The sequence below is a fragment of the Pinus tabuliformis genome, chromosome 9 (genome assembly GCF_031772625.1).
Source record: "Pinus tabuliformis cultivar Carrire ecotype Pingquan chromosome 9, CPIR1, whole genome shotgun sequence".
In the NCBI taxonomy this organism is placed as follows: Eukaryota; Viridiplantae; Streptophyta; class Pinopsida; order Pinales; family Pinaceae; genus Pinus; species Pinus tabuliformis.
In genome coordinates, this window is record NC_142307.1 from 405,361,684 (window position 1) to 405,382,092 (window position 20,409).

Below are 20,409 nucleotides of genomic sequence, written 5' to 3' on the forward strand. Positions count from 1 at the left end.
AAGTGGATTAGGTTATGAGTGGATTGGCAAAGCAACCCTTATTTGTTCGTTTTAGTTTTTGAGATATCTCAAGTTCAACTAGTGCTAGTAAATGGTTTCAAAGATGTTTGCTAGGGTTTTTCAACAAGGTCACTAGGTCCCAATGTAACATAGATACTTCATATTTGTTGAAAATTAAAACCCCCACATAGCACTGAATAGATCATTAATGACTACCTAGAGAACTTAGACTAAATTAATCGTGGAAGTAAAAATTACAACCAAATTAATCATGAAAGTAAGAACTACAATTGAAAAAAACACACTTGGTAATATACTAGAATTCATCCTCGCCAAATCCAAAGTTGATGAATAATATGTTAAATCTTTAATGAAACTCATGAAAAATAATAAGCATGTTATCGATATAAGAGTGCATGAACTTGCTTAATGTATATTTGTTAATTGGAGATGATGAATATCTAAATAAAATTGATGAATAATATGTTAAATATTTGATGAAACTCATGAAAGATAATAAGCATGTTTATCCATATAGGAGTGCACAAACTTTCTTAATGTGTAGTTTACGAGAAATTTTTCCAGCGTAAATCACAAGATATATCATTTGTTTAGGCGTTTCGAACCAACCAGTGTGGTTCATCGTCAGGACAAGTTGAAGAATCAGATCCAACTTTGCATGTTAAATAGTTTGAGCAGAGGGGATATTTGCACCTTAGCCTTAACAACCCTTGCCCAAGATGAATCTATTTAATGGACTAGCTTGGATATGTTAGGTCTTGGATTTCCAGAGTACCCAATCAATGCTTAACTCCCTAGTCCTAGCCAAAATTCACTCCTATTGAAGAGACAACTTGAACAATCTTGCTAATAAGATTAACAAGTTCGTTCCTTTTGATTGATTTACAATAAACCTTAATGCCTCTCTTTTCTTATCCTCCTCTTCCATTCTCCAACAAAAACTTATTAATCTTATATCATAAACACTTTATATAGGTAAGCATTGTAATCATTTTCCTCAACTCACACGGTACCTTTACACCTAAACCCATATAAGTGGACCTAAGTCCATGGCACAACCTATCACACTCTAAGATGGTTCTAATTGTCTCCTCAAAACTAGGACATAACACACCTTAAATGCCAAATGGTTAAGTCATCCCAAATTTGTGGGATTTTTTCATTCATGGAACACATTCTAGCTAGTGTTGATCAAACACAATGCACTAACACCACTAACGCACACTAAAAGTCCTAGATAACCTTACGCTGTGGCACGCACCCAAGCACTTCGACTGCACCTCCATAAAATGCACCTTCAACTTTGGATGTCCCAAAATAGTAATATCCTAACCCAATATGGCCTACTTGTTAGATTTGTGTAGTTCCCTCCTTATCAGATCCTTACACCTCCTTGCACTCCATGGTAAATCTACTCTAATGGTCACCTTCCAAGTTCCAACACTTCCTTTCACATCATGACATAACCACCGATATACATTACAACAACCTTCAACTTCTTTAGTGGGTTGCACATCTATTTCACATTTCTTCTCCATCTTACAAAGTGGTAGTGCCAAGGAGAGAGTATCAAGTTGAATCAAGGATTGCTCACTTAGTACCACTACTAAGTTGCCTTCGTGCAACTTGTCAAATCCCTTAATTTTGTTTCACAACTTCTCATAGGGCTTAACTTGCTTGTATACACTTCTAAGTGAGACTACAATCCCCCAACCTCTCCTCTGCAACCCTTGTTAGAGTCTTCTTAGACGTGCAATCATGCCTCAAGCTGAATATAACACTAGCATCCCAAATGTGCATGCTCATTCCATCTTTTAATGCTTCGCTGAAACCACATTATGACATTGCTTAAAATGAAATGTTTACATCTTAAGACAATGTACCTACTTTGCTTATGACAATCTAAACTATGCAAGTGGCTAAGAGAGGACTATATTTTCCCAGGATGAAAATATAGGGTCTTACAACCCCATTCACACAATAGTTTTAATATATTTCACCCGAAAAAAGATACATACCCTACTCCTTTCAAATTTATCATATAATTTTAAGAAATTAACACTTGTTATTAACTATTAAATAGACTTACTATATATTCTCCTTTGTTTGCACCCACCTTATATGTAAAAACATATAAATATTTTCAATACAACCAAATTAAAATCATATTTTTCCATTTAAAAATTATTAAATTGAAATTAAAAAAAATTACACCTAATAAACTTAAACAACAACCATAAAATTATATTATTATTATTATAAATATTTTCTAACCTAACCAATAACCAAAAACATTATATAGTTACTTCTTTAGTGATGTGAAAATAAAAAAAATGTATTTATTGTTTTAATAACACCTAATAAACTTAAACAACAACCATAAAATTATATTATTATAAATATTTTCCAACCTAACCAAGAACCAAAAACATTATATAGCTACTTAACTAGTGATGTGAAAATAAAAAAATGTATTTACTGTTTTTAACTATGAAATTAGCATTTTTGAAAAAAGGTAAATCTTTACTTTTCTTTACAAAACCCCTCCCAACCCAAACTTCGTTTACGTTCTAGAACAAGAAGGAGGATCTGTTCGATTTTCGCAGGGCGGGAGCGAAAACGAGATTGCAGAGATTTGCGAATTAGGGTTTCACCAGTAGCAGACACTCGAACCCCACGATCGGTTCTTCAGTCCATTGACGGTGCCAAGGTATGTTCCATTTTTAACTTCAATGGATTTCCACCCCACATTTAGTCTTCCACACAAAGAGGAGTACACGCGTTTCAGGTTTCTGGTTCAAAATCCAGTGTGTTTTTAGCAGCCACTCTTGTATGTTTAGGTTTTAATCTCTGTGCTGCAATCTCTTACTGTTTGCAGGGATGGCGTTGGCATTTGATGAGTACGGGAGGCCATTTATCATAATAAAGGAGCAGGAGCAGAAGACCCGAATCAGAGGCTTAGATGCTCAGAAGGCCAACATTGCGGCCGCCAGGTCCGTTGCGAGAATCCTCCGCACCTCACTCGGCCCCAAGGGAATGGACAAGATGCTCCAGAGCCCCGACGGCGATGTCACCATCAGTAAGCTTCTCTTCCATTTATTGAATCTCTATTTCTGGGTCGGTAAAACCCCTTAAAAATCTAAAAATCTGAAACTAAGTAGAATTTATTTTAAAAAACTTATGATTCGTAAGTAGCAGTTACTTTAAAAAATTTATAGGTTTTCCGAAAGGAGTGAAATAAGCAAATACTCTGCGATCTGCTTACTCTTCCTCACAAACTGTGAGGCCCGCCGAGCTAGATGCTCTACATACGACGCTGACTGCCTACGAAAGCTCCCGAATGGGTGAATGCGTTGAGATGTCACTAACATTGAGAGATAGACACTTTCCAGGGATCTACTTGGCGTAGAGGTACTTTTGGCGGGCTTTTCACTAACCAAGAAACTTCGTTTACAAATTATTTTGCTCAAAATAACACCAATTGCTCGACAGCAGAAGGTTCATAAAGAAATGGAAATAATAATTTTAAGAAGAATTTCGGAATAAAGAAATAAATTATATAAATGTCCACAAATGATGAAAGGACATTAGGTTAATGGGACTAAAACTATATATTGATGCTGGAGTGCTTAAAGGTATTCGCTGAAAAGGAGAGACTACAAATAAGATTTCAGATTTAACAGAATGACGAATGATAAAATAACAAAGGGGTGATTATCTCAATTGTTTGTAGCCAATGTTGTTGAGCATCTGGCTGGTTCTGGTTACGTGTTAGTAGGTAACCAGTTTAAATCCCCCAGATTTAGGTGCACTAGTCTATGTCAACAGTTTTACGAAGAATGCCATTCACAAATATGGAGAAGCATCTCTTGGATTTCCTTATCAGATTTTCAAGGGTTAGAATAACACATAAACCTGATATAATGAAGACGAGCATCTGGCTGGTTCTGGTTACGTGTTAGTAGGTAACCAGTTTAAATCCCCCAGATTTAGGTGCACTAGTCTATGTCAACAGTTTTACGAAGAATGCCATTCACAAATATGGAGAAGCATCTCTTGGATTTCCTTATCATATTTTCAAGGGTTATAATAACAGATAAACCTGATACAATGAAGACGAGACTAATAGCAGAAGCCTAGAAAATAAATAAGTCCTAATTTATCTAAGCGTCAAAGGAGAGGTATGCAGGGCCATAAACCAGGCTGGATTCTATCCTGGCAAACTTTATTGAAGCTCATCGGACTACAAAGTTTGACGGGTTACGTGTGGAAGGGAGAACCCTGGTGATGGGTGTCTGTCTAGTGTCTACAAGATATAAGCTGAGAATTATAGCTTTTGTAAGATAGCATACCTAGATGGCCTTGTGGATTATCTGGATGATCTCAACTGTGCTTGGTAAGGGTGCTTCTGAATCACTGATCGTCTGTTATTTTTTCTCATGACTGGTGCATCTACCGGGTCATCAATGCTTCATCCAGCTGAAAAAATGATGCAATCAATCTAGTGGATCTGGGTCTGGAGGACTCATGCATGTCCTGCTCTTAGAGTATTTGGTTCGCTTTACTTTGTTCTTGAATAATGAACTCTGCTTTCACTGTTGTGGGGAGATTCCGGTCTTAATGGATTTTTTGTTGTCATTTCAAAATTTGTAGTGGAGATAGTGGATAAAAGCCATGCATTGCAACAATGCTCCCATCCAGATAATTTCATTAAATTTTGGAATCTAATAAGAAAAATTGAAATCGAGTAATAGTTTGTGTGGGAAGCAAAGAAAGTGAGAAAAAAAATCTCTTAGCTTTGAGCTTCATTTATGTGTACTTTTTATAACGGCTACTTGGTTAACTTAGTAGGTCAGTCTTTATTATCTAAAATATGCATATTGAAGATTGGATATCACGGCAGTTTCTCCCTCTCATCGCCATTGTCAACATGGTCGTCAGTGAGCATCTCTACATGAACAGAGGATCTATTTGTCCTTTTAATGTTAACAAATTTATAGTTAATTATATAATAAATATTTTGATGTACATGTACATGAGGACTCATTGGCGCCGTGAGCAAATCCAGGCAAGGGTAGGGGGTTCAAGAATTTTAAGGAAGGTTGCCTCTTGTTCATAATTGTTGTGACAATTTTTCTGATTACTGGAGGTTCAAGAATTTCAAGGAAGGTTGCCTCTTGTTCATAATTGTTGTGACAATTTATCTGATTACCTTGACCTCCCTGATTTCAGCATACATGTAACTAGGAATGGCTATAAACCATAGTAGCAAAATTTGAATCCGAATATGTATTCAAATACAACTCAGTATGGAAAATACCTAATAAAGAAATGCAGCATGGTTCCAATATGGAAATCTATATTTCTCAGTATGAAAATAAGCGTTTTGTTCCATATTTTAGAAGAATTTCATCCTCAGAACACACTAAAACCAGAAAAAGCAATTTATTCTTTGAAAATTTTGCAATGTAGTTTATTTTTAAGTGTTTTCTTACTGTTATTTTTATTTTTTTGAGGTTTTTGCTCTGTTTTTTTGGGGCTTATATGTTGATGGGTATCAAAGACATTATAAGGTAAGTGAACTGTTCTGTATCTGCATTGCAGTGAAAACATACTGAATTTTGTACTGTTGCCGAATTTCCATATAATAAAGAGCAATATGACCAAATCTTGCTACTATGCTATAAACTAGATTTCCAGCATTGAAATCCCCTTGTGTATTCAGCTATGGGTCCTGTGGGTCATCTCGACTCCCTCCATGATAGTCCTTAGAACATATTCAGGTTTGTATTTGTTCAATAGAAATGTAGGGAAACAAATATTCCTTTCAAAGGTGTAAGACTCTGTCACCAAGCAATATCTAATGTGCCTAAACATGGTTCTATCAACCCTATGGTTGTCTTGTGGTATTTTTTCTTGCTTCTCTGTTCTACACTACTTGGACACTCCATAACATTTTTCTACATTTTAATCATGCTATCCAGTGAGAAGATATACTTGAATTCTGAAAGGATATGTTATAATGCTGATACTACTTGTGACTGCACAGAGAGGCCCTGAGTCACTGAACAACCACCATTCTTCTGTGGAAAACTGGCTTCTGTATGAAGGGGTGTTACCTGCAACAATGCCTATGGACAATCCTGCAGAAAAATGGGCTCTGCTTGAAAGGTGTGTGATCCCTTCAACATGCCGATAGCTGATGGTTATAATTTTGAAACATAACCCAGAGGAGAAAGAAAGGAAACTTCTTCCTAATCACGCACAGGGCAGCCCTTTCATATTGATTAAGCCAGATGCAACTACAGTTCCATGGGAACAAGACCAAAAGCCATCATCAAAACACAGTGTTCCATGACACTAGGAAATAGACCTTGAGTCAATCTGGTAAATGCATTATCTGTAACAGTAAGAATAGATGAACCGTATTCCTCAGTAACTGCTATTCCTCACATCTAGAATTTTGCACCCCTTGGTATCCTTAGTGAGTCTTTTCCTTCTTTCCAGAATGGAATTTTGAGTGTAGGTGCTTTTGTGATTGTTTCATTGCCTTCTTGTATATTATTGGTCTCTCACGTGCATTCATGGACAGGCATAGCCCACTAGATATCTGAGAGTCTGAAACAGGCTTGACAATTCTCAAAGTTTTGTAAACTTTTCTTGTCATTTTAGTATCTAGAGTCTTGTCTGCTATGGTTTGGAATTTCTTGAAAAAAATGTTGGCATTGGGGGTACACATGCTAGTTTTACATTTTTACCCAATATGGTGGTGTGTAGGGTATCACAAGATAATGTTTTGTTGGAAACACATCAGGATGGTTTTCCTGCTATTGATGTGAATGACTACTTCTGTTAAGCATATTTTGCTCTATGCCATGTTGTAGGAGGATGCATACCTGGGATTGAGGAACACATCCTATGGTCTGAGGGATTTGTCCAAATTTTGGGGACATGTCTTTTGGCAACATATCATAGTTAAAATTAGGCTTAACAGCAATAGCCATTTGTATCAACAGCAGGAAAACCATCCTGTTCTATTGTCAACAAATTTTACCTCAAGATACACTTGGATTTGCCGAGTATTCATTGCAAGCAGGTTAAAGTTAAAACTAGCATTAGTACCCATTGCTAACATTTTTTTTCAAGAAGCTCCATACTTTATTTGCAACTCCTATATCCAGGATTCAGGATTTGTCTGGGTGGGGGGGTGGGGTGGGGGAGGTACAGAAATGTCCTGAACAGCTCGAGATGCTCCTTGGCTTGCTACCTGATGTCTGCATGATGCAAAATTTAAAGTTCAAGCCCTAGTAAGCTCGATGGCTTTAACCATTAATCCTTTTCTCAAAAAGGGTGTAACTTAGTTTTTCAAAAGTTTCTAAGTTAAATATTTCATTAGATCCCAGTTCATCATGTTGAAAATGGTTGTTATTGATGTCAAAGGCTGTCCAAATGAAAAGTTACATAGTGAAATAACATATTTCGAGACCTTTCCAACGATATATGGCACGCCTTCGAACTCCTCACATTTGAGGAGAAATGATTTCTTGAATATTCATTATACATTCTACCAGTTGCACAAGTCGGCCCAACCAGTGAACAAGTTGGCTCAGCTAGTGAACAAGCCGGCTCAACCGATGGACAAGTCAGCTCTACCCTAGACCCCAAATCCATTATAAATAGGCGTGAGGAGCTTTTCTGGCCGCCGCTGAAGCAAGTTCTGTTCTGTTGAGGTGAGCGGGAAGAGCAGATCTAAGGTTCATACCTCATGGATACGTGAAGTGAAGCAGAGTTGGAGAAGTCTTTTGTGAAGTATTGTTGAACTGTGGAAGGGTTTTTGGTACACCTTTAGAAGGTTTTTATGTCTGTATTGGTTCTGGTTAAAGGTGGTCGACTTCTGGTGTGAAGGAGGTTGAGTACTGTTTTAGAAGAGGCTGAGTTTAGTCCTATTGGAGGCCAAGCCCTGTTTCTGCTAAGGCCAAGTTTTGTTGAGGAGGCCAAATCCTGTGGAAGGCCAAGTTCTGTTCTGGTTGGAGTCTGAGCTCAGTTTGGAGGCCAAGAGCTAGACTGGTTTGGGTGCATGCTGCTAGGAGGGCGGATTTTATTTTTTGAACAGTTACTAAGCCTAAATTTTGCTATAAGTTGGTGCTTACTGAGGATTGGTGTCCTCATCTTCTTGACAAGTTGGAGCCTACAATTTTTGTTAGTTGGTGCTTACAGAGGATTGGTGTCCTCACAAGTGGTTGTAATAAATTGAAGACTATTTGAAAAACGTTGAAGTGTTTTTTCTTCAAGTTTGAATTTTCACTTTAATCTCAGTGTTTATGCATTGTGTTGATGATTGAGTATGGGATGAAATTTTATTTTTAAGGTTAATAAAATGAAAATAATTTAAATCTAAGTGATACTAATTCACTCCCCTCTCAGTATCACTGTGTATTTCCAACATATCAATTACAATTTGACCTTCAAAGTGAAAACAATTGATATCCCATTTAGATCTGATGCAGAAAATGTTGGTGTGGCTTGCATCATCAGAGTCATTATCTTGTTTATGGGGTGAGGGAGAGTCTACAACTTATTCTTCAACATTCACCTTTCAAAAGTCTCTTGGGATGGATAAAACATTTCAGAATTTTTATAAGGAGCATTATTCATTAAGTCCTCAACTTCATGCGGGTAAGATTTTTATTTTTTATTTTTTTATTTTTTTTTGGGGGGGTGTTATTTTCAGATTCTAAAGTTGCATTAAAATCTTGTTCACAAAGTTGTTCCTTGATGGAGATTGACTTTCTGATCTGACCCATGTGCATATTCATCTTTTGAATGGAATTTTATTTGGCATGTGGTTTGTTGTTTCGAATATTTTAAACCCACTTTATTGCATTATTGTTAACCTAGCTTGCCATTTCCATAGTTTTTGTTGAATAGTCTGAACCTATGCGTTGCATAGGATATTTTATTCTTTTCACTGGTTGGTAGTATTTCCCTATTATATAAGTTGGATTTATTCAATCTGGAGCATGGGTAATGGAGAAAATGTTGGTGTTTTATTGTGCATTTGTTTTGCTCTGAACGTCGAATGATAAAATTATCCTGCTTTTTTATGTATATAATATATATCATAGTTCTTATTTATATAATATTTTGGGTGTTGTCATATATGCTCTAGATGTCTGGAATTGTGTTCCAGGGAGTCGGAAGTTTGTCCAATCAGAGTTAAAATTTGGAAAAGCTCCTTCTGCCAGACAGTCCTTATGGCAGGAAGAGCAGCATATGCCAGAGATTGACTCCGAAAGAAATATGCAGAAATTTAAAGTTAGGATTTTTCTACATGGCAGTGGGCAGATTGCAGCTAAATTTGAATATCAGCCGGTAAATCTTTTTGTTTCACATACTTGGATGTTAATATAACGTTACACATATTTTATGAACTAATTCCATTGGTATTGTCACTTGCAATATGAAGCAATTGGTAGCAGCTTTCCGTGGTATTCCAAAATCTGAATGGGTTGCTAAAGAAAGGTTATTTTTTACACAATTCTTTGGTCAGTCTTTTTTTATTCTTTGGTCATATTTTATGAGACCATTGCCTTAGGTAGAGGTTGTAACAATGAGTTTAACTTAAGATTTGATATTTTATAAGTTGTGCAATCTTGATTCTTTCGCACAGGTTATGGATGTTTCCTGTTTCTTCTTTAGCAGTTGCAGAAAGAACTCTTGCCCAATTCAACGATTTGGTAGTTGATGTAAGTATAAGTGTAGGCTAATTCTAGCAGACAAATAGATTGCCCGGTGTAAAAATTTGACGGAACAAGCCATTATGATTTCTTTCTAATGGACAAGTCATGTATGGGACATTGACAAAAATCAATGTTTTCCATGAAACATTTTTCAATTGTTATTAGGTGGAATCATTGGATCGTTTTGTGCGATGTGCTCTTGAGGCTGCTGCTACTCTTCCGAACCTTCTTGGTATGTATATGAATTGTGATTCTGATTCTTAACTCTACTCCTTTGTTTTCTTCCTCTTTTGATGACGATCTTTTGCTTGGAATTATTCTCTTGCTTCATCATTCAGATGATGAGGTCTTTTTGACAAAACAAAGATTCTTAACAGTAGGGTGTTGACATATCCAATCATGGGGAATTGAATGCCAACATCATCTTGTTTGAAAAATAGAGTATATTCACAAAGGTCAAACACCTTCGGAAATTTCTCACACTGAGGTCAACGATCAGTACAGCAACATTTATGTGGTTAAATGAAATGAACAATAGTTGATTTACTAAGGAATATCATACATAAGAATGAAAGATAATTGGAATGCATATAGGACAAACAATAAATAAAACTGAATATGATACTATTGATTGATTTATATAATGCCATGTCGGAGTATATTAATACATGATGACTAGTTATCATGGTTGATGAGTCATGTCCCTTAGTTAGGATGTCTCACTTCATTTATTATTATTATTATTGATGTTTTCCTATCCATTCAAAGATGCTTTGTCCTTAAACCATTTTATGTACATGCCCGTGTCTTTGTTTTGGTTTGTAATGCCTTCTTGTCATTCTCTGTTTTGGAAGTTGTGATGGTTGATGACACAAGATGATATGAGTTATGTAGCCTTGAAAAGAATATTGCGAAAGAGAGTCAAACCATTGTAATTCAGTTTTATGTAGAACTATGTGGTAAAATCATTTCTATGATTTGGGGAGTGATAAAATTCTGCATTGGAACTTCTCTTCTATATAATAACATCTTCACTTAGCTTGTCATGTTAATTTCATCCCTATTTTGTTGAATAATACAATGATTATTATAATTAGGATGACATAAGGCATCCTTGTATTGTGTTTTGTTTTTGAAACCTTTGTGTTTTGATACCTTTGGTGAAAGCCATTGAGCTTACCCCGGTGGTGCAAGCCCTAGTAAGCTCGATGTTGAAAAACTTAGTGTAAAACCTCCAACAACAACATAATCAATACATGATGTCAAAAAAAATGGAGAAGCATCCAAGGTTCTTAAGCAATGATGTAATGAATGAGGTGGAGAAGCATCCAATGTTATTGAGCGATGGTTAGCTATACGAGGAAACATGCAATGTCATCTTCCTTTCATTTTCATGGATATAACTTAATATAACTTTCTTATGTAGAAAACATGGCTTATCTTAGGCTTAACCATGCATATAAAATACCACCTATCATCTTCATTGAAAAAAGAATGGTGTCTTTGTTCATAAATATCAGTGATTAATCGTAGGAATGGCTATTATTCTCTATCAAACAAAATCAAGGACTAAGTAATGAAGATCTTGGTCGACAACAAAACTTATGATTATTAACTTCACATTAAAATTCACTTCATCTCTGCCACCTTCAAGGAAATCTTTGTTATCCATCACCATATTGATGTTGTGACTTGGTCCTTGAAAAACATTCAGCATGTTTGATTCATGGAAACCTTCAAGTTAGACAGTATATGTCATGCTAACTTGCAAGAGATTGGTGTGAGGTACATTGAGGCTTGCAGGGCCTGCCCTGCAGTTTGCCCTCATGAAAGCATAGAAGTAGATTATAACCAGTTTCTTAGGAAACCATGAATCCTTTCTAGCCTTGACATCTCTGTGACCAACAAGATATACAACTCCTGATAATTCAGAACACTTCCATAGTTCCAAATGTACATCACAAGAAGGAAGTAGGTGGCAAAAACCATTTTCCCCCACTTTCATCAAAACTGCAGAAAAATAAATTAGCTCAGTTGATCCAAATAGAACAGGAAATCCAATCGCAAGGAATATATTTTTTGCCCATATAAGAACCATGACAAGAGTCACTAGGCTTGTAGTCACCATAATCATCTCTACCTTTGCAATGCCATATGCATTTGATATCTTGACCGTGCTCTTAAAACAATCACATACCAAGACACACATTATCATTAGAACCCAGTTGATGACAAGAATGTAGATCTGACCCATGAACCATCGGGATGTGTGAATTATTTTCAATCTGGGAAAGCATCCTAGGGCCATGGACATTTTAATAGATGAAATTGTTGCTGAGATCATTGCCTGGCTTGCAATCATGGCAACAACACTAGCTATCACGAAGACTGGCCAGATAAAACCATCTGGAATTGAAGCAGAGAATACGTTCTCCACCACAGAGGGATGCTTCATAAGATATGCAACTTGATCCATGTAAGCCAATAGTAGGCATGGGAATACTACACATGTGAAGGCTATCTGGATGGATCTTACTGAGAAGTGACCCAAATCAGCAAACATAGCTTCAGCTCCTATTATGCATAACACGCAACCTCCTAGGGACATCCATGCTTTGATAGTGTTCCTCTTGAACAAGTAATAGATATAAACAGGATTGAATGCCCTTAATATTGTCATGTCATGTTAAATAATATTGTAAAGTAAAATAGAACCAATAGAGAAAAACCATATCATGAGTGCCAGAGAAAATGTCATGCCTACTTTGCTTGTACCAAACTGTTTTATGCTGAACAAGATCACCAGGAATATGATTAAGACAATGACCACTGTTTTCAACTTTAGTATTTTGTCAAATATTAAGAAATGCGAAACATAATATATATGTTAAAGAAGAAACATATTATATATCTTCAAGGAGAAACATATAATGGTAATGCAAAATTTTAAAAGGTATGTGATCCTTAGGCTTATTGGAGAGTATATAAAAAATTTCACACCTTTTTATGAGATATGGGAGGAAAACATGTTAAAGATTTTTAATAAATATAAAATTTCCAAAATGATGCTAGTTACTTGTGATTCTTTTTTCATTGTTTTTGATTATGAAAAATGAAACTCAATGTTTTTTCATTAGTGCACACATATTTCATTATATAATTGCATATATAAAAATCATTCCAGAGCCGATAACAATAAAAGTGAAGAATTTATGGTCCAACGTTATATTTAAGGGAGATGTTTGAGGATGACTTTTGAATTTTGTTTTTCATTTTAAGACATTTGGAGCAAATATTAGGAAGGACTTTGAGAAAGGATTGTCCTTGATTTTCGAAAATGGAGTTGTTCCTTTCCAGCCATATGCCCCAAGTGACCATCAAAGGGAGAGCTCATATGTTTTTTGGATGTTTTCTTTATAGCCATTTTTTTACACATATCCATAGAGTCCCCATGCCATTGATGTGAATTACTTGTTCGGTTTTTTTTAACCAAAATTTTTAACCAAACAAGAAAAATTAAAAAAATGCCTCAAGATCAAAGACTGAAACAAAGACCTATTGACATACCTTTTAAAGTATGGAAAGAACTTGTAAAATCATATGAGAAGTTGGATGCACAAAGAAAAGCCGGCAATGAGAGCATTCAGGTATTGAATTTTTTATTAAACATTATTTAGAATGTATTAATACTTATAAGTATCTTAGACATGTATTTGTGTGAAAATAAATTGAATTGGTTTATGTTTAAGGACAAGGCATCCAAGGCGAGGTTAACCAAGACAAAAGTCACTCATTGTAGTGGCCAGAAAGGTTTAAAAGCACTGATAACAACCTTTGTAAGTATATTAAACATGTGATATTTTTTTAATAAATTTTGTACTAGAAGAAAGTCATTGTTTGATAGGAACTAAAATATGGAAGACCTCCAAATCATTTGGAAAAGGAGGTGCTGCAGCAAAAGAGATGGGTTGAATTTGTTGTTTGGATGGACTCTATGGTATGTAATCTTAGTTGGATTTCCAATATACTTTTAAACCATATTTTCATTTTATTTTTTAGTACTATTAGATATTATATCTTACCTCATTTTATGGTTAACATTGTATAACAAAAACATGCATTGTGTTATGTAATTAATACTAACATGTAATATTGATTTTTTTTGTCAGAATGCTATAGGTAATGATTGCCAAGACGATGATCCAAATTATGTTCAACATATATCAGGAGATGGATGAGGATGAGGATGATGGTGGTGAAGGAGGAGATGATGATGATAGTTGCGGTGTTGGTGATGATGTGGATCAGAGTAATGAGGATGGTCAAGATGATCATGAGGATGATCTTGGTGGTGGTAGCTAGGCATGCACATGCATTGTTTTTTATGAAGAAATTATTGTGTAGAATGACATTGTTATGTTTAGATGGGTGTTGTGAATTTACCCTATATCAATGAGACATTTTGATTTTGTAATCATACGATGAGTTTGATTTATGTATGTTGTTAATTTATCGTAGAATAACGATATTCATGAAATATTTTGATTTGTTAATCATATTTGAATTTTACTTGTTTTGATTAAAAATAATACTTATTTTATTAGTATTATGTTGCTATTTTATACATGTTTTGAAAATTGTTAATGACACATTGTTATTTTTTTGGATGGATGTTGTCAATTTCTCTTAAATTTCTTTACAAATGATTTTGAATTGTGATATCTGCTTTAATGATATTTAGAAACTATCATATATTTCACTATGAATCTATAAAGGGGGTCATATATGTAAAGAAAAATATACTTTATATAGGAAGTCAAATGCAGATGTAACCATGGATGCAAAATTGAAAGTAAAATTGGATGTTAAACAAGGAATTAATACAAAATGCAAACAATTGACATACAAAGTTTTTTAAATTAGAAGTGAAAAATTGTGCAATAGTTGACACAAAGAAGGGAACAAAACATGGCATACAAAAGGATATCAAATTGGGCAAAAATAAGGACACATAAATGGGCACCAAATTAGATGCAAAAGAAGACAACAACTAGATGTAAAATAAGATGCAAAGTTGAGCGTTAAAAAGAAACAAAAAACGTTATAAATTAATATGCCAAATGATGATGCAAATAATGGTGTAAATTTGGGATGCAAACTCGGGTGCAAAAAAGGAAAAAAAAAAGATGTAAGAAAAGACATAAAACAAGATGCAAAATGGGGCTGAAAAAAGGCGAAACCAAGGATGCCATATTGGATGTAAAAAATGATTCCTAATCACATGCAAATTTAGGCTCGAACTCAGACACAAAATTATATGCAAATGTGGACACAAAATGAGGCAAAAAAAGATGCAAATTTGGATGGTGAAAACGATGTAAAACTAGACACCAAAAAAATGCAAAATTGGATGAAAAAGTCGGTGTAAATAATTGTAATGGTGCAACATTGGACACAAGTAGACACAAAAAATGGTGCAAAAAGGGGCATAAAATAGCTTAAAATTGGATGCAAAACTTGGTGCAAAAACAAATACAAAAGTAGACGTAAAAAATGGCTCTAAATTGAATGTACCATTAGACACAAAATAAGATGCAAAGGTGGACACAACACATGACTCAACATAAGATGCAAATATAAATGCAAATTTGGATGCTCAAAATGATGTAACATTAGATGCAAGAGATGGTGTTAAAAATGATGCAAAATTGGATGAAACAAATGACGCAAAATATGGTGCAAAATGAGATGGGAAAAATGGAGACAAATCAAACGTAAATGTGGATGTAAAAAATGGTCCAAAAAAAGATGCAAAAATGGGCACAAAAATGGATGCAAAATTTGGTGCTAAATCAAATTCAACACATGGTGCAAAGATAGGCACCAAAGCTGGTGCAAAAATAGAAGCAAAAACTAGTGTAAGACTAGATACAAAACCTGGCATAAGACTAGATGCAAAAACTGACACAAAATGGATGCATAAAAAGACGTTAAATTGGATTCAAAATACAGTGTAAACTTGATGCAAATGATGGTGCAAAAATGGAAGCAAAGAATGACAAAAAATATGAAGCAAAAGAGAATGAAAAATAGATGCAAAAAATGACACAAAACTAGAAGCAAAACCTGTCATAAAATAAGATGCAAATCTTGGTTCAAAATTTGACGCAAAAAATGATGCATAGTTTGGTGTAAAAAATGATGCAAAATATAGCGTGAAAAAGGATGCAAAATTAGGTGCAAAAAAAGACGCTTTAAAAATTGTACAATAGAGCCAGATTTAGCGCCAGGTTGCTCATCACAATTACAAAAAAAATGCACTAAAATCTGGCGCTAAATCTGGCGCAAATCGCTGGTTTTGTTGTAGTGTGAAGGTTATTAGTGACAAGATTCTAGTTCAAATAGTGTTTTCAGAAATTGAAGGAGAAGGAGAAATCATATTTGATCCTGAAGCAATCACGGAAACAAGAACCTGATAGCTACTTAATGAATCAATTTTAGAGTATCTCATTAAGTGGAAGAACTTACCTACTGAAGATTCCACATGGGAGGATGAGAATTTCATATAGAAGCATCCAAAACTACTTAAGCATTGAGGACAACACTTTTTTTGTAAGGAGAGGGGCATGTTAGGTCCCTATAATACTAGTGTAGCACCCTTATTGTTAATGTTAGTGTAACCCCCTTATTGTTGTTGTGCCCATGTAGCCTCCATATTGTTATTGTTGTGCCCCATAGAAGCACATTATTGTCATTGTTGTGCCCTTGCATTATTATTGTTATGTAGGCTCTAATTATATTGTGACACCTTAGACTCCTATATGTACAAAGGAGGTATTATCATTTGTATCATCCAAGAATTGTTCATTTATGTAATATAAAAGAGGTTTCCCACTCGAAGAGGATGCTTTTTAAGTTGTTGATCTATATTTTTGTGAGTTGGTTTCATACCAATTTTACCTTAAGTGGAGACCTTCAAATGAGTGGTTAAGGACCTATTTGTGGTAGTTGATAATCCTCATATTAAGAAGTTATGGGGACCCTATTTTCCTCACATGTTAAGCTAAACTACTGGCTATTTTGTTTGTAACATTTTAGATTTGATGTATTGAAGTTTTGTAGCCTCAAATAAGTGTGAAAATATCACCACTATGGGGGTGAATTTGTGGATTTGGCATATGGTTGTCTTTTGTTCATTTTGAGAATATTCCTTGTCAGGGGAATTATTTTTGGATGCCTCTAAATATTGGTTAAAAATTCTATGTATTTATAAGGTTATTGGGTAGATTATTTCCTTGTTATAATTTTTTTAAGTCCTTGGATAGGTGGTGAGCTCCAGTATTGTAGCAATAATGCTACAACTCCTGGGGCTTCCTGTCTCTCATTTTATCAACCCGGTAGTTTGTACAAACTTGGAAGCGACGGTGCTATATGCACAAGTACTAGCTCTTGCCGCAACTGTCACTTGGTCAGCTGGCACAAGTCCGCTAGGGCTCAAGCCAACTTCTATAGGCTCTCAGAAGAAGCTTGCTAATTGATGGACGAAAGCTATTCTCGAAGGAAAACTACTCTACTTGACAAAATGGACTGAAAGCAAATCAAAGCATGTAAACCTAGGAAACCCTAATTTAACTAGTCTAACCTCTATAATGCAAAGAATGTGAATGAAACCTCTACCAATGCTGCTGTTACCTCTAATAAGTGAAAATGCATGGATCTAAGCTGCTTGCATCATAAAAGACATGTTTTTGTATTTTTCCTTTAAGTGAATGGAATGATTGTGATTTTGTGCTAACTAGGGTTTGGTTGTGCAGATGGGATGGAGAAGGAAGGAAAGCATGGGACAGGTTGGGGAGGCTAGGAGAGGTCCCTGTGGATCCTTAGCATCCATCCACAGAGGTCCCTCACATTCAGAAGCTCGGCAACCGAGTGAGTGGCCTCCTACAGGATGTCTGCAGGGGATCCTACAGGATACTCTGGTTTCTACAGGATGTCTACAAATGGCTACAGGATGACCTACCGTGAGTGTTTGGCGTGATGGAGGAGTGATGAAATGGTAGGGGGAGATGTGTAAGGTAGGAATGAGGCTGGTGATGGCTATAGAGGTGGAGGAATGGGGATAGGGAGTGAATGTAGGTAGTAGGTTGGAAGATAGAGGGCTAGGTCAACGAAAGGGCTAGAGAATGGAAGTACGTGAGGAGTGAAAGACTTTGGGAGATAACAGAGCGGAGCAGGGGTCAAAGATGTGTTTGCATGCGTGATCAAGATGGAGGAGAAAGTAATGGAACGAGAGAGAGCAGTGTAAGTGAAACAAACGCTTATGATTGTCACCAAACCAAAAATGCATTAACCTAACCTACCTGTGCTTGTAAATTCAATGAACAGCAATCCAAAACGCGAAGGAGAATGTGCATGAAGCTGTGATGAAGGAGCATGGTGCAGGTGTGAAGCATGTGGAAGCATCTAACGTAACGTGACTGTGTTTGCAGCAATCATGAAATAAAGAAATGCGTATTTTTGTGGCTGGTGTAGGCTGCACTCCAATCTCCAAACGGAGATGGCAGTGGAGACTTCCTCAACCTTTTTTTGCTGGAGCTCCAATGTATTATCAACCTGCTAATCTAACTAAACAACCGAAAGCAATTCAACCATAAACCAGTCCTATCTATGCTCATGAAAAAGACTAATTCAACAACCTGTAATTCAATTTGCATGTGAAAATGAAAACTCAGAGTGCTGAAACGAAATGCAAACAACACTACAGCAGAGGGGATCTATGGCTCTCAGGTTGGGCCCTAACCTGAGAGCTATAGTCTCCTTAAGAAAACTCAGAGCTAGATCAAAAGCTGCCTTCTTTATTCATAATCTGATGTTATGCCAAAACTGGCTTACAACAAGAACTAACACCGAGCTGTGCTCCAAAATTACAATAGTAATGCGAAAGTTTCAACAACCTATCAAAGGCTACGACCTCTATACTTATGCAAAACAGTGATCCAACAAGTGTCCTTGATTTTAGGAGCTCGGCTGTCCAACTAGAGTTTAACTGCTGATCCTGTAGGACAGTCATAAGTGCTGTTCCTGTAGAACAGTTGTAACTGCTGTTCCTGTAGAACAGCTGGCTGCTTCTAAGCTCGGAGGGGAGATGGATTGGAGCTCAGAGTTCTTGGTGAGAATCACGAGGAATGTCCCCAAGACCGTGGACATCCTCTCCTAAAAACCAGCAATGCCACCTCGTTGTCTCGTTGTCTCCTTTTTCGTTGTCTTTTGCTCCCTTTTAATGCCAAAACCTGGAATCATAATGCATTAGTCACGTAGATAGAGTGCCTACCCTTCTTCCTACAAACAACATGAACAAACTAAGAAATGCATGCATAAGCAATAAAAAATGAATGGTTTGAGCAAGTATAATAGGCCAAAATGAGCCCAATTTGTACCAAAATTGGGGCTCATCAATAGGTTCAGAAAATCCCTTTAAAACCTTGATTTTTCTTTACGAAAATTCATGGATTGAATTGAAAATTTGGGGATTTCCTTTTTCCCCAAACTTCGTCACATGAATTAGTGGTAGGATATGATTGGGAGGTATCATTTAGAGGGATTAAGGGTAGATATTGACATCTATGCAATATTTGCCTCATGGTGTTGGCATTGATGTCAACCTAGGATGTCTACCTAAGGATTCAACTGTGGAGTCAATTGTGTTGGCATCAATGTCAACAATTTTGGAGGATTTTTCATGATGATAAAATGATTGATGATGTGTTACTAAGGTGTGTCTAATGTTTGTAGAGGCTCTATAGTTGTTGCATAAGCATTGAGGATAAATATAAAAGTTATGGGCAGAGAGGAGGTCTTTTTCCACCTGTTAGGGCACCTTCCCTGAGAGATGTTATCCATAGAGTGAAGATAACATCTTTGCTGCAATGCCTATTTCTATAGGAAAGTTTTTCACATATAGTAAATAGGCCTACAAACTAGATCCATAAACGTCCATGAACACCTTGCCATCATCCCTACTCAAAACCTAAGCATGACTCTTTCAAATCCTTGAGTTTCTAACCTTAACTGCTTCATTCTAGTGCTTTTAAGGCCCATCACACCTTGGCCCTTTAGGGACCTACATTCAACAAAATATTTCTCAATTCTACACCTGCTCTGATCATAGCAGGTTGTGTCTTGCTCGGGGTGCATTGATTCTAGAAATTCAGGAAAAATAAAAAGAAATCTGAAGCTTCCTCTTCAAGAAGCTTTAAGAAGTTGTTACAACCACTTACCTTGGATAAGAACTTCAAATCATATCTCATCCTAACTTGGAGATTTCACCTCTTATCCCTTGAGTTCATCCTCCCATCAAGAGTGGATCTTATGCCTAGATTTTTAAATGGATAAGAATTCATAAACTACCATCCTCTTCTATATACTTACTACCATACATAAGCTAGAGGTTGGATTTTAGAGACTAATAATACCCTTATGTTGCTTCTTTGATCATAAGAGAGTTATATTATTCCCATGCATTAGGGTGCATTTGATGTGTACATTGTGGGAAGGAAGGAAAATTCAACTTGGTAGGATATCTACAAGATCAACCTCCACTTTTGGTTGTAAACTTTCTCCCTTTCATATTAATACGAATAGTATATCG

The 20,409-nt window shown here is 36.0% G+C and overlaps 1 protein-coding gene across 2 annotated transcripts; it reads left to right on the forward strand.

Moving 5' to 3' along the window:
- The first annotated feature begins 2,578 nt into the window (after positions 1-2,578).
- Positions 2,579-13,723, forward strand: LOC149148866 (uncharacterized). Of its 2 annotated transcripts, none has more exons than XM_089437786.1 (8): positions 2,579-2,731; positions 2,900-3,100; positions 9,191-9,393; positions 9,488-9,543; positions 9,692-9,767; positions 9,927-9,993; positions 13,511-13,597; positions 13,666-13,723. In XM_089437786.1, exons 2-7 carry the CDS (start codon positions 2,902-2,904, stop codon positions 13,558-13,560), a joined length of 651 nt encoding a protein of 216 aa, XP_089293912.1. In that variant the 5' UTR covers positions 2,579-2,731; positions 2,900-2,901; the 3' UTR covers positions 13,561-13,597; positions 13,666-13,723. The 2 variants fall into 2 exon arrangements, with proteins under 2 accessions (XP_089293912.1, XP_089293913.1); XM_089437787.1 differs by having other exon boundaries at positions 9,212-9,393.
- The last annotated feature ends 6,686 nt before the right edge of the window (positions 13,724-20,409 follow it).

Bases quoted from the DNA above. Each gene is read 5' to 3' on its own strand.
- LOC149148866 (XM_089437786.1), top strand. From the start codon at position 2,902: ATGGCGTTGGCATTTGATGAGTACGGGAGGCCATTTATCATAATAAAG. The intron at 3,101-9,190 runs GTAAGCTTCTCT...TATATGCTCTAG, and splicing joins CGACGGCGATGTCACCATCA to ATGTCTGGAATTGTGTTCCA. The intron at 9,544-9,691 runs GTTATTTTTTAC...TCTTTCGCACAG, and splicing joins GAATGGGTTGCTAAAGAAAG to GTTATGGATGTTTCCTGTTT.